General features: G+C 40.0%; 1 protein-coding gene across 1 annotated transcript in view; it reads left to right on the top strand.

The window, feature by feature from the left end:
• The window catches only part of HSF2BP (heat shock transcription factor 2 binding protein), a 34,226-nt gene extending 16,156 nt beyond the window's left edge, over positions 1-18,070 (top strand). The window contains exons 6-8 of the mRNA XM_075727746.1: positions 2,021-2,138; positions 9,083-9,186; positions 17,862-18,070. Of these exons, the coding sequence (XP_075583861.1) occupies positions 2,021-2,138; positions 9,083-9,186; positions 17,862-18,070 (431 nt within the window). The remainder of the gene's footprint in view (positions 1-2,020; positions 2,139-9,082; positions 9,187-17,861) is intronic.
• Positions 18,071-18,489: the final 419 nt, after the last annotated feature.

Here is an 18,489-nt window from a genome sequence, read left to right as displayed (position 1 = left end):
CAATGTTGATATCTTAGGTGACTTCCTAGTCCTTTGAAGTTCTATCAGATTTTCTTATTGACACTTCTGTGAGGCATTGTACTGTCTGTAACACAGTTAAGGATTAGACAGGTAAGAGCCATTGAGTTCTGAAATTCCCTAATATGTCCGTTCAATCTGGCATAAAACAAGGACCATTCTACTGGTCTTGTATGCTGACCTTAGTTTGTAAATGTTAAGCAATTTACTTTCTGAATCACCAATAATGCTAACATCTTCAAGACATATGAATTGCAGATGATGCAAGTAGATCAGCCCCATGTTAAGGTATGTGCTCAGCATTTTGGAACTGCCTAAGAACTTTGTTGCTGCCAGATGGACCCCACCTTCACTGTCCTGAGTCCATAGTGCTAAGAGAAGTAAAAGGTAATAAACCTGACTTCCATGCTAAACGTTTCTTTTTAGGGTCAGAAAATAAGCGGAAAGCCACAGATCTATCTTGGTATAGCTGCCCTTGGCTTGGAAGGCTGTGAGAAACGTGGTTGATACATCACCTGCATTTTTCTGAAATTGTGCAGCTGTCAAAATGACACTAATGACATGATGCAAGATAGGTGAAACAGTGGGTATTTATACAAATAAGTGACTCTTACATTAAGAGCTTTTCTGAATGTGTGATTTTTAGGTGTTGTGGTGCCATTAAAGATTGTAATAAAAAACAATGTGATGCATTATGCCACTGTACCAAGGTGGAATCCAGTTCTCTCCAACTGCTTCATTGAAAAAAACCAAAAAAAAGCATAGCAAAAGTAAAGTCTGAACAAAGAAAATGTTTAAAGGTGGGGGATGTTGGGGTTCTGCCTGAGGAGGAATGAGAATGGCAGAATGAAATCTTGCTTCACTGAAGCTGGTACAAATTTCGCCAGTGAATTTGATATTACCAACATTTGTCTCTTTGTAATTTGGGAAAGGAGGTTGCTGAAACTCAGATGTGATAAAGGATACAGTCAGATGAACGATGTAGAAAGTACCAGTTTAATCCTCCTGGTTACGCTGTAAAGTAGTATTACGCTACAAAGAGGTATTAAAGGAACACTGAGGAGGTGGTCATGAAGTGTCAAGTATTCAGAAGTTAGAAGACACCAGAACAGAAGTTCTCAGTGTAGTCTTGACGCAGCCCAGTGTGCACAAACACTGTGACAACAGTCTTTAATTATATGCTGTGTCCATATTACCTCTGCTTATTCTGAGGTTAAAAAAGGCATCATGATGTACGTGAACAGGAGAGAGAACCCGAGGCTGCGTGAAAGTGGAAGAGCTGTATCATGCAGCAGATCCCCAAACTTGCCCTGAATGGGAGGCCAGGGAACCAGGTTCTGTCACTAGTTACATACACCGTGCTTCACGCGTTTGGAGGAGGCTTGGCCAGTTGCACAGTACGAAGAAGCTCAGGTTGCTGGAAGATACCTCTTGCACATAAGGATGCCCTAAAATATGGGGCAAGCGTAAGAAAAAATACTAAAGGAAAGTCTGTTTTGGAGCAGTAGTCTCTGGAAATACTTTTGCCTTTTGGTTTGTGCGTGAATAATGCAGCACTTGCAGAGAGGTAGGAAAAGAGCTTTTGAGTAGATGTCCACGAGAGTTTTGTTTGTGTAATGTGCCAGGTATGTTGGATTGAGTGATTGTAAAACAATGTGCAATCTCATTTCTTTAAAGTGGGACCTATAATGGTCAGCTTTGCTTCAGTCCCACATTATTTGTGGATGAATCCAACCTTTTGTTTCATAAGTCACTGTGTTACTGTTAGGATACTGGCCACTCTGAATAAATATTTTAATTACCAAAATAGAATTATCAAGAAGTTTGGCCAGTATAATTTGCTGCTTCAGTATTTGCTGTATAGATGAATGTAGTTTGAAGTTTATATAGATGCCATAGTTCATTCTTAACAGCTGACATATCTTTGTAGTGGTCCTGGTAACTAGCATAAACTTTTGTTTGAAACATGATTTTTATGGTGATGTTTTGTGTTCTCTTACAGATGTGGCTGCACTGGCATGTGGGCGTGAGTTCTTGGTTAGTTCAAGTCGTGAATTGTTGGACACAATGATGCACCTCCTGGGAGACATGAAGCCGGGACTCTGTACCAAATTTAAAGTGTATGATGACCTTTTTTTTGTTTTCTTTTGTTTCCATTTCAAATGAAATGTGTTATCTTGCAGCGTAGGTCACAGCAATGACAGTAGTTTCCCCAGTCTCCCATTATTTCCTTTTCTGGAGAGGAAAAATAATTTTTGGAAACTCTTTTCACAGTAGCATTCCTTACAGATATACCAGGCTTGGCTACAAGGCTAGCTTCATCCAGGTTTTGTGTCTCTTCAGATGTCTCTTAAGCACCATAATGTTGTAGAGATGAGCAGGGATGCACTGTTCTACCTTATGAGGAGCTCGTGAGTTGAGCGTCAGGTAAGGAAGATAGGAGGTCAAGTTTTAAAACAGAGAGGATGTGGGAAACGTGGACTCATATTTATTCCCTTCCAATATGAAGACTGTAAAATGCTACATCTGCTTAGTGAAGAAAGTGAGTTATGTGTCTGCTAAGAGCAAAAATTAAATTAGTTCCTGCTCCTTAGTAGTCAGAAGCACCATGCACTTCTGTTTGTTAAAGGTAATGCCTATAAAGGGACCTTGTGATAGACTGTTGTAAAGAAAAGGCCATGTTACACAGTTCAGATGCTGGAAAAGTTGTACTTTCCAGCTGATGGAGAGATTAAATAAACTATTGTCTTTGCCTTTTTCTCAGTGCTGTTACAAGCTGAGGAAATATGGCCTTGACCGAGCAAATTATCATGGCTTAACAAGTACTTGTTCATCTACTAAGCTGTGGGCACTTGCACTGTACACCTAGTTAATTTGTTCATGAAGATGGCTTAAACTAGTGTGGTGGTTTTTTTCATAAATGGGACACGGACACACACACGAAGAATTCATACCCAAGCCAGCTGACACAGCTCAGCTGACAAACAGCAAACCCTGTCAGCCACAGTAACTTGACTGCATCCATGCACACATTTAGGCAGGTAGTATGTGATAGGCATGAAATCAGGCTCAGTCTTAACTTTGGATAGGTTTTATCTTGCCTGACCTCAGCTATCAGAAAGCTAGATGTCAAGTATCTGCTAACTGTCTGGGCTCCTTCCCACAGCCAGTAGAAGGAGATGGTGCTGTCAGATGATTGCTCGCTCAGCCCGTGTTAGGGGGAGCAAATTGCCCTCTGATGTTGCTTGTCTTTCGCTATTGGGTAGTGAGGGGGAAGCTGAATAGCCTGTGCTCTAGGTAGTGGTTAGATACTTCGATGTCTGTCATTTACTGTGTTTCCCAAGTGTTGTGCTTGAAGGTCAGCACTCAGAACAGGGTAGTTAACTCTTGCAGCAGTAGGGGTTTTGTTTGGGTTTGGTTTTTTTTTTTGGTAAAGCCCCAACTAAAAGATTCATATGAGAATGTCACCTTAAGAAAGTAAAGGTAATTTGTGCCTTCATGTATATAACAAAAAAACCCCCCATCAAACCCATGAGAAGAGGACCTATACTGTTTCAAAACACATACAGAAAAAAAAATAACAAGAGAGGACTTTATTTTGGGAGGAGAGGAGGGGAGGGGAAAGTGTTCCTAAACACACACACACACACACTCTCTAAATTTCAAGCAAATGTGTGTCTAAGGGTACAGATAAGTTATTTTTGATCATTTCAGATTGTATTAATGTAATTGGACAATGTAATTGGATTTGAGGGCCTTCCTTTTGAATTGATGTTTTGGGTGGTTTTTTAATTACATTTCAAAATCTGCCTGCTTTGCAGAAGAATTACGCATGGTGATATAAACTTGGCTGCCATACAGCAATACTGATAAAATATACATAAAACAATCCCATGAAGTGGCTGGGGATTCAACAGGGGCCAGCCTCTTAGGCTAACAAATTGAGTGAAGCTTAAAAAAGAGGTTGCACAAGGTATTTGATAAGTGAGAAACATTAAGCATATGTTGCAATAGCTTGAATTCAGTGCAGTGATAATGTCTTCTGATGTTCCACAGAACCAACAATTTCTTTTCTTACTCTGGACTTGCCATTTGATAAAAAAAAAATTGCTGTATTACGACATTAGAGCAAATACCAGAAAGGAGCTTTCTTCGTGGCTTTGGCATGGAACAAGGGATCCTAATTTGCCTAAATGTTTTAGTGCAAAACGTTTGTCTTTCATGGCTGTGGTCAGGTTCCTTTTTGTCTATGAGCTCCCTATATGTCTTGTCACTGTTCAGTTCTTAAAACCCACTACTAACGCTAGATCTCTTTCCTGTCCTTTTGGGGATTTTACGCTCTCCCAGCCCAGCAAAGAAGGGTTTTGGGGGTTGGTTGGTTTGTTTGTTTTTAAATTGTTCTCTGCATGTAAGGCTTTTTAGCTGCTTGTTAATCTTAAATAATGAATATAAGTAGATGTGTCAGAACTCGCTTTTCTCCCTACCATAAAATGAATGACAATTGTGAGATAAGGATATGATAGTTAATATAAATTGTAGTGAAATTTCAAAGTTACGTATAGATGGACTCTGGAGTCATCATAAATAATGTTTACACACACGCATTCATATACATACATACAGCCAGATTTTTAAAACTATACCTCATGGATGAAAATATCTGTACATTATTTTGGAAACGCAATGTGTTCTTCTCAAAACATCACCATGGTATTACATGGAAGGACATCATCAACTTAAAATTTAGTCTGTTAAAGAAAAAATTTGGCTTATTATTTTCAAGAATATGTTTGTCCTTTGCTCAGTTTTGAGGTTTTGCAGTTTTCATTTTCAAAAATATTTTTCTTTACTGTGTGGCAAATCAGGGGAAACTGAGTCTAATTCTATACACAGCAGTATCAAACAAAGTAAGCTGATAGAGAGGAGTTCTCTTTCCTCTTCTAGTTCTAGCAATCCTGTGCTTTACTTGTACCAGTATATAAATAAAAAAATTTACAGGGAAAAGCGGTCATTTATTCCAGCACTGCTACAATATCCATTGTAGTCCATGAGTATGTATTAAATATATCCAAGGCATCTACATGAGGGCTGGGACTGAAATCTCGTGGGTGTCTTTGCCTTTCTGAAATAGCAGTGGTGTGAAAGACTTTAGGTTTTCTTCTTATTGTTACAGGGTTTGTTCAACATTTGTAATTGTTAGGCAGTCAATAAACATTTACACAATTGTTCATAGCTATAATTAATTGTTAGGAATATTCAACTTCGCTTATGTAGCAGTTGAAAGTAGCCAGTAAAAATGTACTTTAGTACATATTAGTACATATTATGTACCAATGCTATGTATTAAGCAGATGAGAAGGGGGTTTAGCCATGCTTTTAGCTCTAGATTTTAAAGAAAGCATTGACAGATATAGTACTACAAGATGTTAATTAAATCTGGCTTGCCTAAATAGGAAGACTATGAAGTGCATAATTAAAAAGCCCTTCACATTAAAAAAAACCCAGAAAGTATTGTTTATCCAGTAATTATGTGTGTCAGGTTTGCTTCAATAAGGACTTTTGCAATAATTATCACAAAAAATACTTATTAGAATGTGCAAGTATTAGAGGTGAAGTGGTAAAAAGGCCTGGAAATGCTTCTATGTTGTGCTCAGGTGAGTGTGTTTAATTAGTAATAATATGCTACTACATTGGCTTGGGGGGTGGGTTATGTCTTCTTCTGACACTCCAAAACTACAGCACTTCCCTGGATCACCACCACCAGTCCCTTTTGTCTGCACAAAGCAAACAAGTGAAGTAAAAATACAAACATAGCAGTATCTTTTTACGTCACTTTATTTCTAACTGCAAATGTCAAACAGATTAAGGATGAAAGACATTGTCAAGAAATGTTAACGCTTTCCATTATAAGATACTGTTTTATTGATCGTTTTCATTCTGGCTGATTGTAGGTAATTACGGCTGTGCTCCTTTGGGCTTGGGTTCTGGAAGCCAAGTAAGAGCTGCAGAGGCTGTATGAAAAGAAGTGTATGGGCTTTACGTGCTGCAATTTCAGTTCCACAGCACCCCTCACTGCTTGTCCATGGCCACTGATGCAGCAGATTTAATGATCTACTATTTCTTCTTCCTACTGCTTAAGAGCCTAGGTGATCAAACTCACAGTGGTGCAGCACATAATATAAGTTATGCCTCTTACAATTCAGCTTAGCCTGCAATGGGTTAGTTTCTTTCCTGCTTTCTGAAGGTCTGCACAGAGAGTGTCCAAAAGTCTGCTGGTGGCAGAGTAGCTTAAGCCATGAGAACTCGTTTGAGACTAGGATGTGAGGTGTGAAGTCCATTTGGAATAACATTATTTGCCTTTTATTTGGAAATGGTGGCAGTGCAGTGACATGCAGGTTTATTGCAGTCGTGAGAGATAGCAGCAGCCAAGCTGGCCCCAGAACGGAGGAGACCATTCCAGCCCGTTCCTGTTTCTCTGTAATTGTTTTGCATGCAAGCCGGCACCCAGTTGCGAGTGGGTATGATGACATGCTCCATAAATGTTATAGGAGCCCTGCTCATTCATCTTCCCTTTTCATTGTCCGGAAGATTGACTTGCGTGTTATCATCTTTGAAAAGAAATAAAATAAAAAGTAATAGCATCCATCACAGCACATTGTAAAGTGCACTAATGCCCTGTCCCCCCAGCTACTCCGCAGCTGTAAAGATGATCTGCATAAAAGGCAGGCCAGGAGAACATCGCTAGAAGGGTGAAAGAATTTGTTAGACAACTTCTGACTCCAGAGTACGGCTCTCTTTTCAGGAACGTCAGGGGCCTCTTGGCTTGGAGTTCATAGTACAGCAGTGATCTGATTCTGAAAGAGGCTGAGCATTAGTGTCTTGTTAATGTCACTGGGGATTTTTTTCTGGATCCTTTCTGCTTTTGAGTATCAGGTCCCATTCCTACCAGAAGTTAGAGGGGAATTGAAATAATTTGCATTAAGCCCACTGAGACTCTGCTTAGCTAAAAAAGAAGGTTTTATCCACCAAAACCATAAAAAACTTGTATCAGCAATGCAGAAGGTGGCATAACAACATCAAATGTTTGGAAGCAGAACTTAGTTCAGCAGAAACTGCAGGAGGAGATTTAATCCCAACGAAATGCTCTGCATTGAATATTAGCAATTGTTCTAGATAGCTTTGGAAAGGGAGACTCCTTTTAAGCCCCAGGTTACCATACTTGTCTAACAGTCAAAAGCAGCTAAAAGTAAATTTTGACCCAGGCACCTTATCTGCATAAAGAGGCAAAGCTGCCATTTCTGTATGCAGTTTCCTGTACCTTACAACACTACGTCAACTCTGGTGTGGCTAAGGCTGAGGGAGTACCAGTAGCCAAACGCCCTTTCCCTGATGGGTTTCCGATTTTGCAAGTTACTGATCATACTGAAGCTTTTCATGTTTCCAGTAATTTCAGTGTGAGCCGCCATGGGAGAAGCCGGTGGGATCAGCAGGCTAGAGCAGTCCTTTTAAAATGCAGGGCCTTCACCAGCCTATCTGGTTTTCTCTCTGGAGAAAAGTTGAGACTTTGGTTTAATTTATAACCTGTGATGTATGCAGCCCCAAAATGACTAATGAACTTCCTATTTTAGGAGGCTGATAAATTAGGAAATCCTGGGTTTGGAAGCTTTTAAAAATGTGGCTGAAATGAACATATACTTACTATGTGTATTTTTATTTTGTTGTTTACACACTGATGTGCAAGGGACAGTCTTGGTTTTGGTTTGTCAGAGATGTCATCTTAGGGTTTGGTTTTTTTTTTTTTTTCAATGCTCAGTTAAGGAAATGTTTTTTAGCTGCCAGGTCATAGATCTTCTCTGTTACATGGAAGACAGGATATGGGTTCTGTCCTCCTTTGACATCAATGACCATAATAAAAGACCAAAAGAAATCACCTTCTGGGGGGGAGGGGAAGGGCTTTGAGTGGGCCCAAACGTTAGTTGGAAACAGTTTTGAAGAGTTGCGGGTGAGAGTACTGTTTGGCCTTTGTTATCCTGTTGTTGATCTACACTAAAACAAGAGCAGAGTTTACAGACTGTAAATTCCGTTGTTACTGACTTTAAAAAAAAAAAAAAAATTCCATTTGTACATTGAACATAAGCAATCTGGATTCCTGACGCAGAGTAAATAGGAAAGTCCATGATGACTTTTTGAGACAAGCAGTCGTTTTTTTCACAGCAAGTTCTCACTTGATGGTGCAGATCATATGGCCCTGCCTGACTGCGAGGGGCTGGAGAGCAGGCAGAGCAAGCCGGTTCCCTGCCTTGTACCCATAGCAGAAGGGACGAGTCTAGCTTAGGAGGGAGTGTGCTAAGATGAACTGGGACTACTAATACCCTCCTTTTCCCTCCTTCAGGCCCAACCCCTTCTTCCAAATGCTTCTGTAGGCGTGGTAACTTCCCCTACCAGTGGAGAGAGACTACCTTGGTGTTTGCTGTATGCTGGCTATGTATTGCATCTGTTCCAATTTCCAGGAGAACAGGAGGTTATGTGAAGGAGGATGGCATAAGCAATGTGTCTGTGTTTCAGCTGACTGGAGGGTCAGTGTACAGAAAGGCCGGTGTTGCACAACAGATGGAGCAGAAACTTCCTTTGATGTTTCTAGTACTGAGTATACAGACTTACTTTCTGTGTTTCCTAGTGGCCCTTTCATATGTCAAGGCAAACAGCTTATTTGAGATGATCATCTGCCCAGTAGGGATCGTCACCACGAAAGCTCTGTTGTGTAGGTTGTGTGGTCACATAAAGCCAAGTCCTGGTTTTGCACATCTCGTGTAATGAATCTCATGGAGTTTGAGACTTTCTTGTTCTCGCATGGGATATTTTTCCATGTGTTTGAAATACATGATTTAACAGTAGAGACAAGGTTTTGCACAACATTGCTTTGAGACTTGTCTCTTTTATCAAAATATAAATTATTAGAGTAGGCTTCTGCATCAGTACATGCTTGGCATAAATAGCAAAAGGTGCAAAAACATGCAAAGAAGTCAAAGGACATCACATCTATTCTTTTTCCGTTTGATTCTAGGCTAATGCTAATGTCACTTTACAATGTGAGTATCAACTTGAAAGGCTTGAAGTACATCAGTGAAAGTCCAGGTTTTACTCCTTTGCTTTGGTGGCTATTGAATGGTAAGTTGCTCTAAGAACCTTGGAAATTGTGACTTTGGGGATTGTAGGTTGACAATATGTGTTGCAAATAACAAACGAGAAATTTATATGTGTAACCTGATTATGTATAGCTTTTGTCAGATTAAAAGTAAACAGAAAAGGCAAACAGCTAGAGGGAGATGCGCACTTCCCACAACATTTTTGGCACTGTATGTGGTATTCCATTAATATAAAATTTATGGATGGTAGAATTAAAAATAGGGAATGGAGAAATTTGATGAAGTGGATTTAAAAAAGCCACCTGTATTTTCACACGCCAACTTTAAAATAAACCCTGAGGGGAAACTATGTATCAGTTCACTACCACTTAACAAAAGAAAATGTAACTGTGTTCTGACACACTTTGGGGAGAGAAGCCAACCTCTGTAACTACACTCACCAGTGACAAAAGTGACCCTTTCTACAGCTGAAGAGAGGCCTTGTGCTCTAATAGGATTTGGGCTTGCAGGGCTTGAGTACTATTCCCAGCTTTGCCTTTGGCCAATGCAGGACTTCAAGGACATCAGGGACTTCTGTTGCTGCTGTCAGGTACATGAGTGACAGCAAGGCTCTGTTCTTTCGGAGGCTTCAAATCCCTGCGCAGGAGCCAGCAGAGATTGACGTTGCCAATGCGCGTTGGACTTGGTTGGCAGTTGTGTGCACAGCTTGTAAGGGACAGTGAGGACAGCAGTAAGGGCAGAGCCGTGATACTGTCCTGCCTATGAACTGCTCCTAGAGTTGCTCTGTCTTGGCTTTCTCAAGTTTTTGTGGCATGTCCCATGAGAAGATTTTGGTGCGTAGTTCATAGGACTAGAGAGGTTAGTCATCCCGGCACTCTGTGCTGCTATGTGAGACCCTGCTAAAATACAAGTAAATACTAACAGCAACTGAAGTCAGAGAGGTTGCATCTGCTTTTTCAAGGAAATAATTTGATATTGAAGTTTTGTAAAAGCTTTGATTTGGGCTGGTAAACTGGAAGCTACTTGTATTGCTCACAGTTCCCTCAACTATTTTACAGAAAAGTACTCGTGCTTTTCACCAAATAATTTCCTGCTTTGCAACGCCATAGGCTCTCTCTTCTGAGATCTCAGAAAATTAAGTAATCCTTGTAAGTCTGTTGGAAAACACCAGTTTTATAGGGTTTTTTTAATATAGTTTGAGAAAAATTGTATTCTCGGAGAACACTGAATACATGGTCCTTTGTTCTGCTGTGCTTAGAAGTTAACATATGTTAGTCCAGATTTTCCTTCTACTTTGTTTGGCTAATATATACATAAGCTGTTGTTCTAGCAAAAAAAAAAAATCCTCAAAACCCCTGTCTAACTATGCATTCCTAATGTGCCCTTCTAAATGTTGGGATAAAACAAAGACGCTAATCGTTTGATGCAGTCTGTTGTTTGAAGAAGGTTCCTAGGTCACGTAAGAGGATGAAATGGGACATAGTTATAATTAATTTGCAGCTGGTAATGGAAAGGCTACTCTGCGTTTTGAAAGTGTTGATTGTGTATGGCTGAGTTGTAGAAGGAAGTACAGGCATGGCTAATTCCTTCTCTTTTTGATAATAAAGTTTTCCAGTTACAGCAAAGGAGGAAGATTCTCAGATAAATGACACCTGCTGGTTCAGATTCTGACTTCAGAGGAAGTCTGCTTACTGTCAAGGGAGAAGGCTGACTAGTTTGTGTATCAGATGAGAGGTCAGATCCAAGACCTGATCTTGTTCCCATCATTTTGTATGACATCTCTGTAGTTCTCTCTACATTTAATCTATTTCTTCATGTTTCAACTTGCAAAACTTAGTAGCTTCCTCCCACTCTTCCTCCTCTCCTGTTTCCGTGGCCAGCATCTTCAGCTCCTGCTAGCCATGATTCAGCTTATAAACACCTGGAGCTGCTACAGCATAAGGTCTTAACAGTTCTTTCCATGCAAGAGTGTAGAGCACTACACTCTGCTGGCAGGGTATCCTGTATATGCTGCCTTCCTGCAGGAAGCTTCTTCAAAGAGTGTTTTGATTAAGGCTTATGAGATGATTCAGCTTTCCACAGATCTGTAAGCTTTTATCAGCATTCCCACTAAGAGAGGCCCCAGAAATCATCCTCTGACTTTTTTTTTTTTTTTTTTTCAGAGAATCATCCTGTTTGCTTTTCCATAGTCAATCTACAAGTGCCTGTGACCTCAGCCTATACATCAAGGCCATTTTTCTCCCACTGGCTTGTATGCAGCTGATAAACCCCTCAAATTCCTTCTCTGAATTCTCAGTCTCTGCCCAGTCTTACTGTCCCCTGAAGGAGAGTGTCCTTCCCATTAAGTGAAGAGAGCAAATAATTAACTTGATTTTTCTTTATTCCCCTTTGTTGTATCTGAAGCAAAGAGGGATTTGATTCAGGTTGTCTAGCAGGCATTTTGAAGAGACAGAAATACGGCTTGACATTGAATACATGGATTGGAAGAGAAAGGAGGAAAAATCTAATATAGATTTCTAGTGGAGTAAGAATGTTAACAGCAAACTGGGTTCGTCTGTCCTACTGTCTTTGGAAAATTTGAATGAGCCATATGACTTCACACTTGCTAACGAGCATTCTTAACAGCTCTTTCTGCTGCAGGCTATACTGATAATGGGAGAAAAACAAATGTTTGACATGCTTTTTGAAGGTAATGCAGATCTCTGTAGTTTTAGCACTCTATGAGGTGGGCTATTTTTTCTTTTTTTTCCGCCTTTTTAAACACTGTCTAAAAGATGGGCACCCTTTAATAAGCAACACTGATCACTGAAGAATATACTCTGATAGCTTACGTAGCTGTTGTAGTCTTGCGTAGGTATCGGCTATACCTACCTATAGCTTCCCAGCTTGGTACCAGTGTAAAACACGTGAATGATGACTCAGATTTCTGTCCATGGAGCAGTTTGTAGGATCAGTAGAGTTCTCTTCTTGTGGAGCACCATTTGTTTGCAGAGCAGCTGTTCCCATCTTGGAGAAAATAGGCAGCTTTAGTTTCCTCCATCAGCTGCTGTCTCTGCGCTGATGTCTTGGCTAAGGGTTTCACATAACTTTCAGATTTAAAGAAGCCCTGTCCTCAGCAACAGAAAAAGAAGTTATATAATTTTGGGTAGAAACACACCTGAGATTTGTCAATATTTTTTCTGGTGCTTTACGTCTATAGATGCAATATAAGACTTTTATTCTGTAATTCCCAAAGAGGTAGACTGGGACTTTTCTCTGCCAAGGATCTTTTGAAGAATAAGAAGATGCAGTCAGCTCAGGTATTAATAATAAAGACTAGATTTATGTTTTTCATTTTTGATCATACAGAACATCTACCAGCAAATGGGTGCTGGAGAAAAAGGGTCTAGGCTCTTCTCTGGGTTTTTATGTTGTTGGGTGGGTTTTGAGGTTGGTTTTGTTTTGGGTTTTTTTTTTTTTTTATTATCCTGTATCTTTATTCTGGTTTTCCCTACTTTTCTTTGAATGTATTCAAAGAAAATTGCTCTCTTTGGATAGATGAGAAAGTGTGAAATTCAGAGAGACTATGTCAGTGACATTTCTGATCTATAGCTGGGAAATTGCTCCAGGTACTTCATTAAACAAAAGACAACAAGAGAAGTCTGACTAATTTTAGATCGTGCCCTCCAGTTTCCTGCACCACAGTTCCACATGGAAATCTAACCTTGTTTATCCAAATTCTTTGCAAATGATGGTCTCTATTATAAATGCCTCTATGAAGCACATTCTCATTTTGCTAATGCTGCCTGCATCCTTCAATATTTGCTTTTCATGACTAACCCTGAAGGTTTCTAATGCCTAGCTTTTCTGTCTGAATTGGTTATGGCTGTGAGAGGTTTTGAAAATTCAGGTTATTTGCATGGCAGCACGTTGTTTAAAAGCCATCTGGACAAACAGAACCCCCCTATTTATAAACTGATGTCTGTATTAAAATAAATTTTGGTTCATAAATCAAAACCTCAGTTACCAGTCTTTCAAGCGCTCAACAGTTTCATACTCTTCAGACTATGAAACTAAGCTTAAAAAGAGGATTACCCTTCTTGCCCTTTAAGACCATATCCATTTTCTTAAGTGCAAAGATGTCAGCTCTGACGCAGAAAGTCCCTGAACCACAGTTAGCTGAGAGGCTGGAAGAGTGGCCGGGGGAAGTCTCACTGAACGCTTGCCCTTTTCCATACTCTTCTCTGAGCAGCTGCTGCAAGCGATACTTGCCCAGATGGAGCTCCGGCTGGGCACGGTGTGGCTGTCCTTGCCATCTGAGCAGGAGTTCCTTGACTAGGTCCTCGCTGTGCCTAACAGCAGACTCATGCAAACTGGCGTTCTCCTGAGGAGCACAGTGTTTCTCCTTTTGAGAATATATGTAAGAAACCTTAGCTCTGGTAAAATGCAGCTGTCACTGTAAAGCATTGGTTTGTTCTTATGTTGTTACTCTCTCGTTCAGTAGCTACTGTGGGAATCCTCAGAAGCCCAAGATAGGATTGATGGGAGCTGGGCAATTAACAGCTCACCCACAAATCTGCCAGCTGCAGAGCGATGTCTGTGCAAGTTCTTTTTCACTTGCAGCCCCTAAGTAGCAGTCAGGCAAATCGGGACCGAATTGCTGCTTCAATCTGGGCCCTGGGAGTCTCTCTCAAGGATTTCCCTGATACAAGCGTGACAGGCATGTGTCTGTAGGAGAATGGGGAATTCTGGTTAGCTGAACTCCATGTGAGAGCAGCCACCTGGCCAGGGAGGAGACTGAAGCAAACCCAGCTGTTATACAGGAGCTTGGGCAAGTATGTTGCAGAGAGAAAGTGCATTTGTGTCTGTAGGAATTGCAGCATTGAAGTTATTTTTTCTGCTATGGTGTTCTCCCTGCTCCTTCCCCACACAGTGTCTTTATTGCAACACTATTTGTCTCCTCAGACCTGTCAGCATTATGAAAATGTCTGGAAAACTCTCTACTGCTGCAGATACTGGCTCAGCTCCACCAGCATTGGCAACGCAAAGAGATCTTACATGGGGCAAGCTGTGGCCCTAGCTCTCTCTGTTAGACATGCTATGAACGTAGGTAGTCTGACAAGTTTGTAAAAAGGAAAGGGGGAGTGGCAGGTTGCCCCTTCATGCTAGAATCAGACAGTAATTGAATTGAATGACATTTAGGACAGTGGTGGGAAGCTTTTGAAATACTGCTTTTGTACATAGACATAGCTGTAAACAGCTTGCTTGGTAATAAATCTTGCATTCAGGTGACCAGGGAATGGCATGGGCACGTGTAAATTGAGTTCACACAACTCAGAGCCAATTGTAGATAAGCTATTTAGCATTGATGTAATGCAATTACTTAAACCCTGCTGTAGGGAACAGTTCATCTGAGAGCATGGTGCTAATGACAGATGTGACTAAAATCTGTCCACGTTATCAGTTGCTTTTGTCAGTGACTGAAAGCCAGTGACATCAAACGGTAGTGCTGGCAGCTAGCAGAACGTCAGCAAACTCCAGCAGTTTCAACACCTTGTTAAAATTGCATCAGCGTTTTATGATGGTGGTAGGCTTATGCTACGCTTGTGATCCCTGACTGAGGCAAGCAGCTTGATTTCTTTCCCTATTCCCCAGAAACAATGATTGTCATTTTGAAATTTCAGTTGAAGAGAAGTGTGTGCTAGTTGTTGGGAGGGTATGATGCAGTGATTTGATTACAGCTAAAGGATTTTTTTGATCTTGTACAAACAAAATGTTACTCAGCTAGTGTAGAAATGACTAAATCTGGAAGCTATTGAAATAAATATAATGCTGAATAATGAAGATTCCTTAACATTTCTTCTGAGTATTCTTTAGACAGGGTTTTTAGAAAAAAAAAAAAAATCCTAATGATATTGGAGAGACAAGAGAAAGACTTCTAGGGTGTGTTTTTTTAAAAATCCTCTTAGGAAACATGATTATCTGTAATAAGTAGTATTCTCAAAACCGCATGTAATCCTAAGGGAGTGTATTTTAAGACATATGTATGTATTTAACTCAAAGCATCTCAAAATACATGCAAAACAATGGCAATCAGAGGTTAAATGCATATTAAGTCATCTTCTGGTGCAGGATCATTTCCTTCCTTTGCTGTATGCCTGAGTGCCTAATCTGTTCTTCATTTGAGTGACTCAAGCCGTTGAGCTTCCCTGGCTGCTGCTGGAGATTCTTCCTAGAACCTCTTTGCTCTTACTGGAAAATGTTCTTGCTTGTCAAGCTGGAAATAATTTCCTGATCTCCTACAGATCCTAATTTTGTTAGCTGCCCTGCTAACACTCCTTCCCTGATCAATTCTTTACTTTCTACAGCCTTTAAACACTTGCAGATAATAATAACATAGATGCCTGTAATAGTATTAATAACTAAGCACTTTTCATCTAGGGATTTAAAACATCTTACATATATGAAGCTTCCCAGCAGTAGTGCAAGCCATTAAAAGTATTAATGGCTTTATTTCATAGAGGAATACTGTCACATGGAGGAAGATCGTAATGAACTACATAGATTTCACTCCCAGAAGCTGCTTTCTTCTTACCTATTTGGGCTATGGTTTGTTTCTGCTATTTCCTCTGAATAAACTTAGAATAATACTAAGTACAGAGAAAGGGAGCAGGTGATATGTGCAGGGTTTGAACATTATATCTGGCAAAAAAAATAGGGATTTTAAAAAAAAAAAAAACAAACCTCTGGCAGGCATGAAGACAAAAATGGAAGGAATGGGAGGATGAATTCAAGGCTTTAGTCATATTTTGATTAGGTCAGAATAAATCTGAAAACCAAAACTTGCACCCGAGTTTTTTCAAAAGGATTCAATGAAGTGTTGCTGCCCAAGAAATTGGACATAAAGTCTTGCTGTCTATGAGGCTGAGTTCCAATGTTTCTCCATGGGTTATGACTGCTCATCACTCAGAAAATTGCACCTGCAGGAACTGCTGGAGATGATGATGGCAAGAGACTCCTTAGAGCCTTCAGCCCAGGTGGTAGCAACAGGAGTGGCTGTGCTTATGGGTAAGGCCACTTCTGCGGGGTGTGCAGCACTAATCATTGGGGTTTTTTAAAATGCTGATTTGAATGTCTAAAGTTGTGCAGTATGCCCAATTCTCATTGCACAGAAAATCAGAAAATGCATGTTATTGTTTGGTTTTGGACAATTTCTGTGTCCTCAGGTTATACCCCACTCTGCTAGTTTCCCAGGAGAAAGTAGAATTCCTTTCTTAAGAGGTTTACACTTTAAATAGGGAAGAAGGTATGATAGAAAAGAGCTACGTATCTCATTTATGATGGAAAATGGAGGAAGAGAGAGATAATGCCTGGCTTGTGGGTGTAGATCAGATGTCACAATCTTTAATATTGTACTTCAGCCATGTGCTAGTGGGAATTACTTAAAAATTCCTGTCTCGACAGTTAGTTTCATGCTTAAACCATAGTCTTCTTCACTGTCCATCACTTTCCTTTTTCTGCCCGGGTGCTTTCAACATTTCCCCTTATGCTTTAATGAATAATTCTCCTTAGTCCTTTTTCAGGTCACCAGTGTTAGGTATTAAATAAGCCAGGAAAGGAAAGAACTTGCCTCAGCCGACCAAATGCTTCCTTCAAACTCAGTGCAGTGTGGTTTATTGCTGCACTGCATTTATGCTCCTTCAGTGAGATTTTGGTCTCTGTGGTGATTTTGTGCGCAAAGTGTTCTGAATTAATTTTTCTCAACGTTTCTGCACAATGCTTTATCAAAAGCTTGCTGAAGACTAGGTATGCTAATGACAAACACATTAAAAAATGCATGGCACGTGGAACAAATAACTATTTCAGCCATAAAAATATATTATACATTTTCATTTGGAGTATGCAGAATAGAGAAGTGCAGAAACGGGGCTTTCTACCAGATGCTTTTGATAAAGCTGTAAACAACTAAATGCAAATGGACTGTTGTGAACAATTAAAATATAATGCTCCTAATGTTTCAGTAATTAAAAATGCATCCTGTGTTCTTAACAGTACAGTTACTATATGTCTTCCTAGCTTAAGTCAGTCAAAGGTCTTTGCCACATTTCTCTGACGCATTCCTAAGCAGCAACGCTTAGCTTCAGTACCCATTTCAATTTTGTGTAGACTGAATTAAACACTTGGAAAGTTGATACATGGTTATCAGAAAGTTTTATAAAGATTAATATTTTATTGAGCTTTGAAGAAACCTGAAGGCTTGTATAAAATGAAATTAAAGAAAAGCCTGGTGATTTACTGCAGATCTGATTAGTCGGTCTGTTTGTTTTTTAAGTCTGAATAGTCATGGGATATAGCTTGTTCTGCTCTTAGATTGGATTGCATCCAACAGTACATCTTGGCTACTGACTAGATAAATTCAAGTTGATAAATTCCCTGATTTATAGTATCTTCAACATTTGAAAAACAAGAGAAAGGTTCCTGGTTACCCCTCCCTCCCAAACACTGCTGAGCACAGGCTGCTGAGGAGGGCAAAGATGTTGTTTTCAGGTTCCTTCTAGAGCCAGCCAGCCAGCACCAAATGGCAGCTGTGAATTACAAAACTTTAGTTATTCCCTGTCTGCCTGGTGGGTCATGAGGAATGGCACTGTAGAGCTTTAATGCTACTTTCTTGGACTCGCTTCTAATAAGCACTGGATTTTTTTCCTCCCCTGCTTTTAGACCCAGATACAGAAGTTTGTCTTCATGCTCTGCGGCTCCTCCAGTCTGTGATTCTGGAGCCAGAAGTATTAGCCAAGTCAGCCTCTGAGATGCGTGATACTTTGCCATTTCAGCGTATCGTTGCACTGTCAAAGAGCCGCAATGCAGATCTGCAAGCACTTGCAAAAGAACTACTTGAAGATCTTAAAATACTTGAGTATGAAGCATAGAAGAGCTCTATGACACCAACTGCTTACGTCTTTCCTATATTTTTATGCTGCAAGAGTTGTTGGAGATGGGCTTGACTGAAAAACCCTCTGCCTAAGTTCCTCTGACAAAATCCTTTTCGGAAATTAGGTAACCCAACTAAAATCATACTTGGAAAACTGTGTTGGGTTTTAGCTGCCCAAATATAATCTTAGGTGATCTGTTAGAGATGGGACAGACTTAATTTCTTTGAGTAGGATTTTGTTGATAATGGGTTTCCAAAACAATCCAGGTTATGTTGTCTATTTACCGTATATAGGGAGTAAAGTAGTCATCTCATTCATTGATAATATATAGTTTATTGCAGTGGTAAATAATCCTTTTGGTCCATCCTTAAGAATTATTGTACTGTGAGGAAAACTTTGTTGTTTTTCATAACTGT

Source organism: Pelecanus crispus, chromosome 1, assembly GCF_030463565.1.
Source record: "Pelecanus crispus isolate bPelCri1 chromosome 1, bPelCri1.pri, whole genome shotgun sequence".
Classification (NCBI taxonomy): Eukaryota; Metazoa; Chordata; class Aves; order Pelecaniformes; family Pelecanidae; genus Pelecanus; species Pelecanus crispus.
This window is presented reverse-complemented; position numbering and strand designations above follow the sequence as displayed.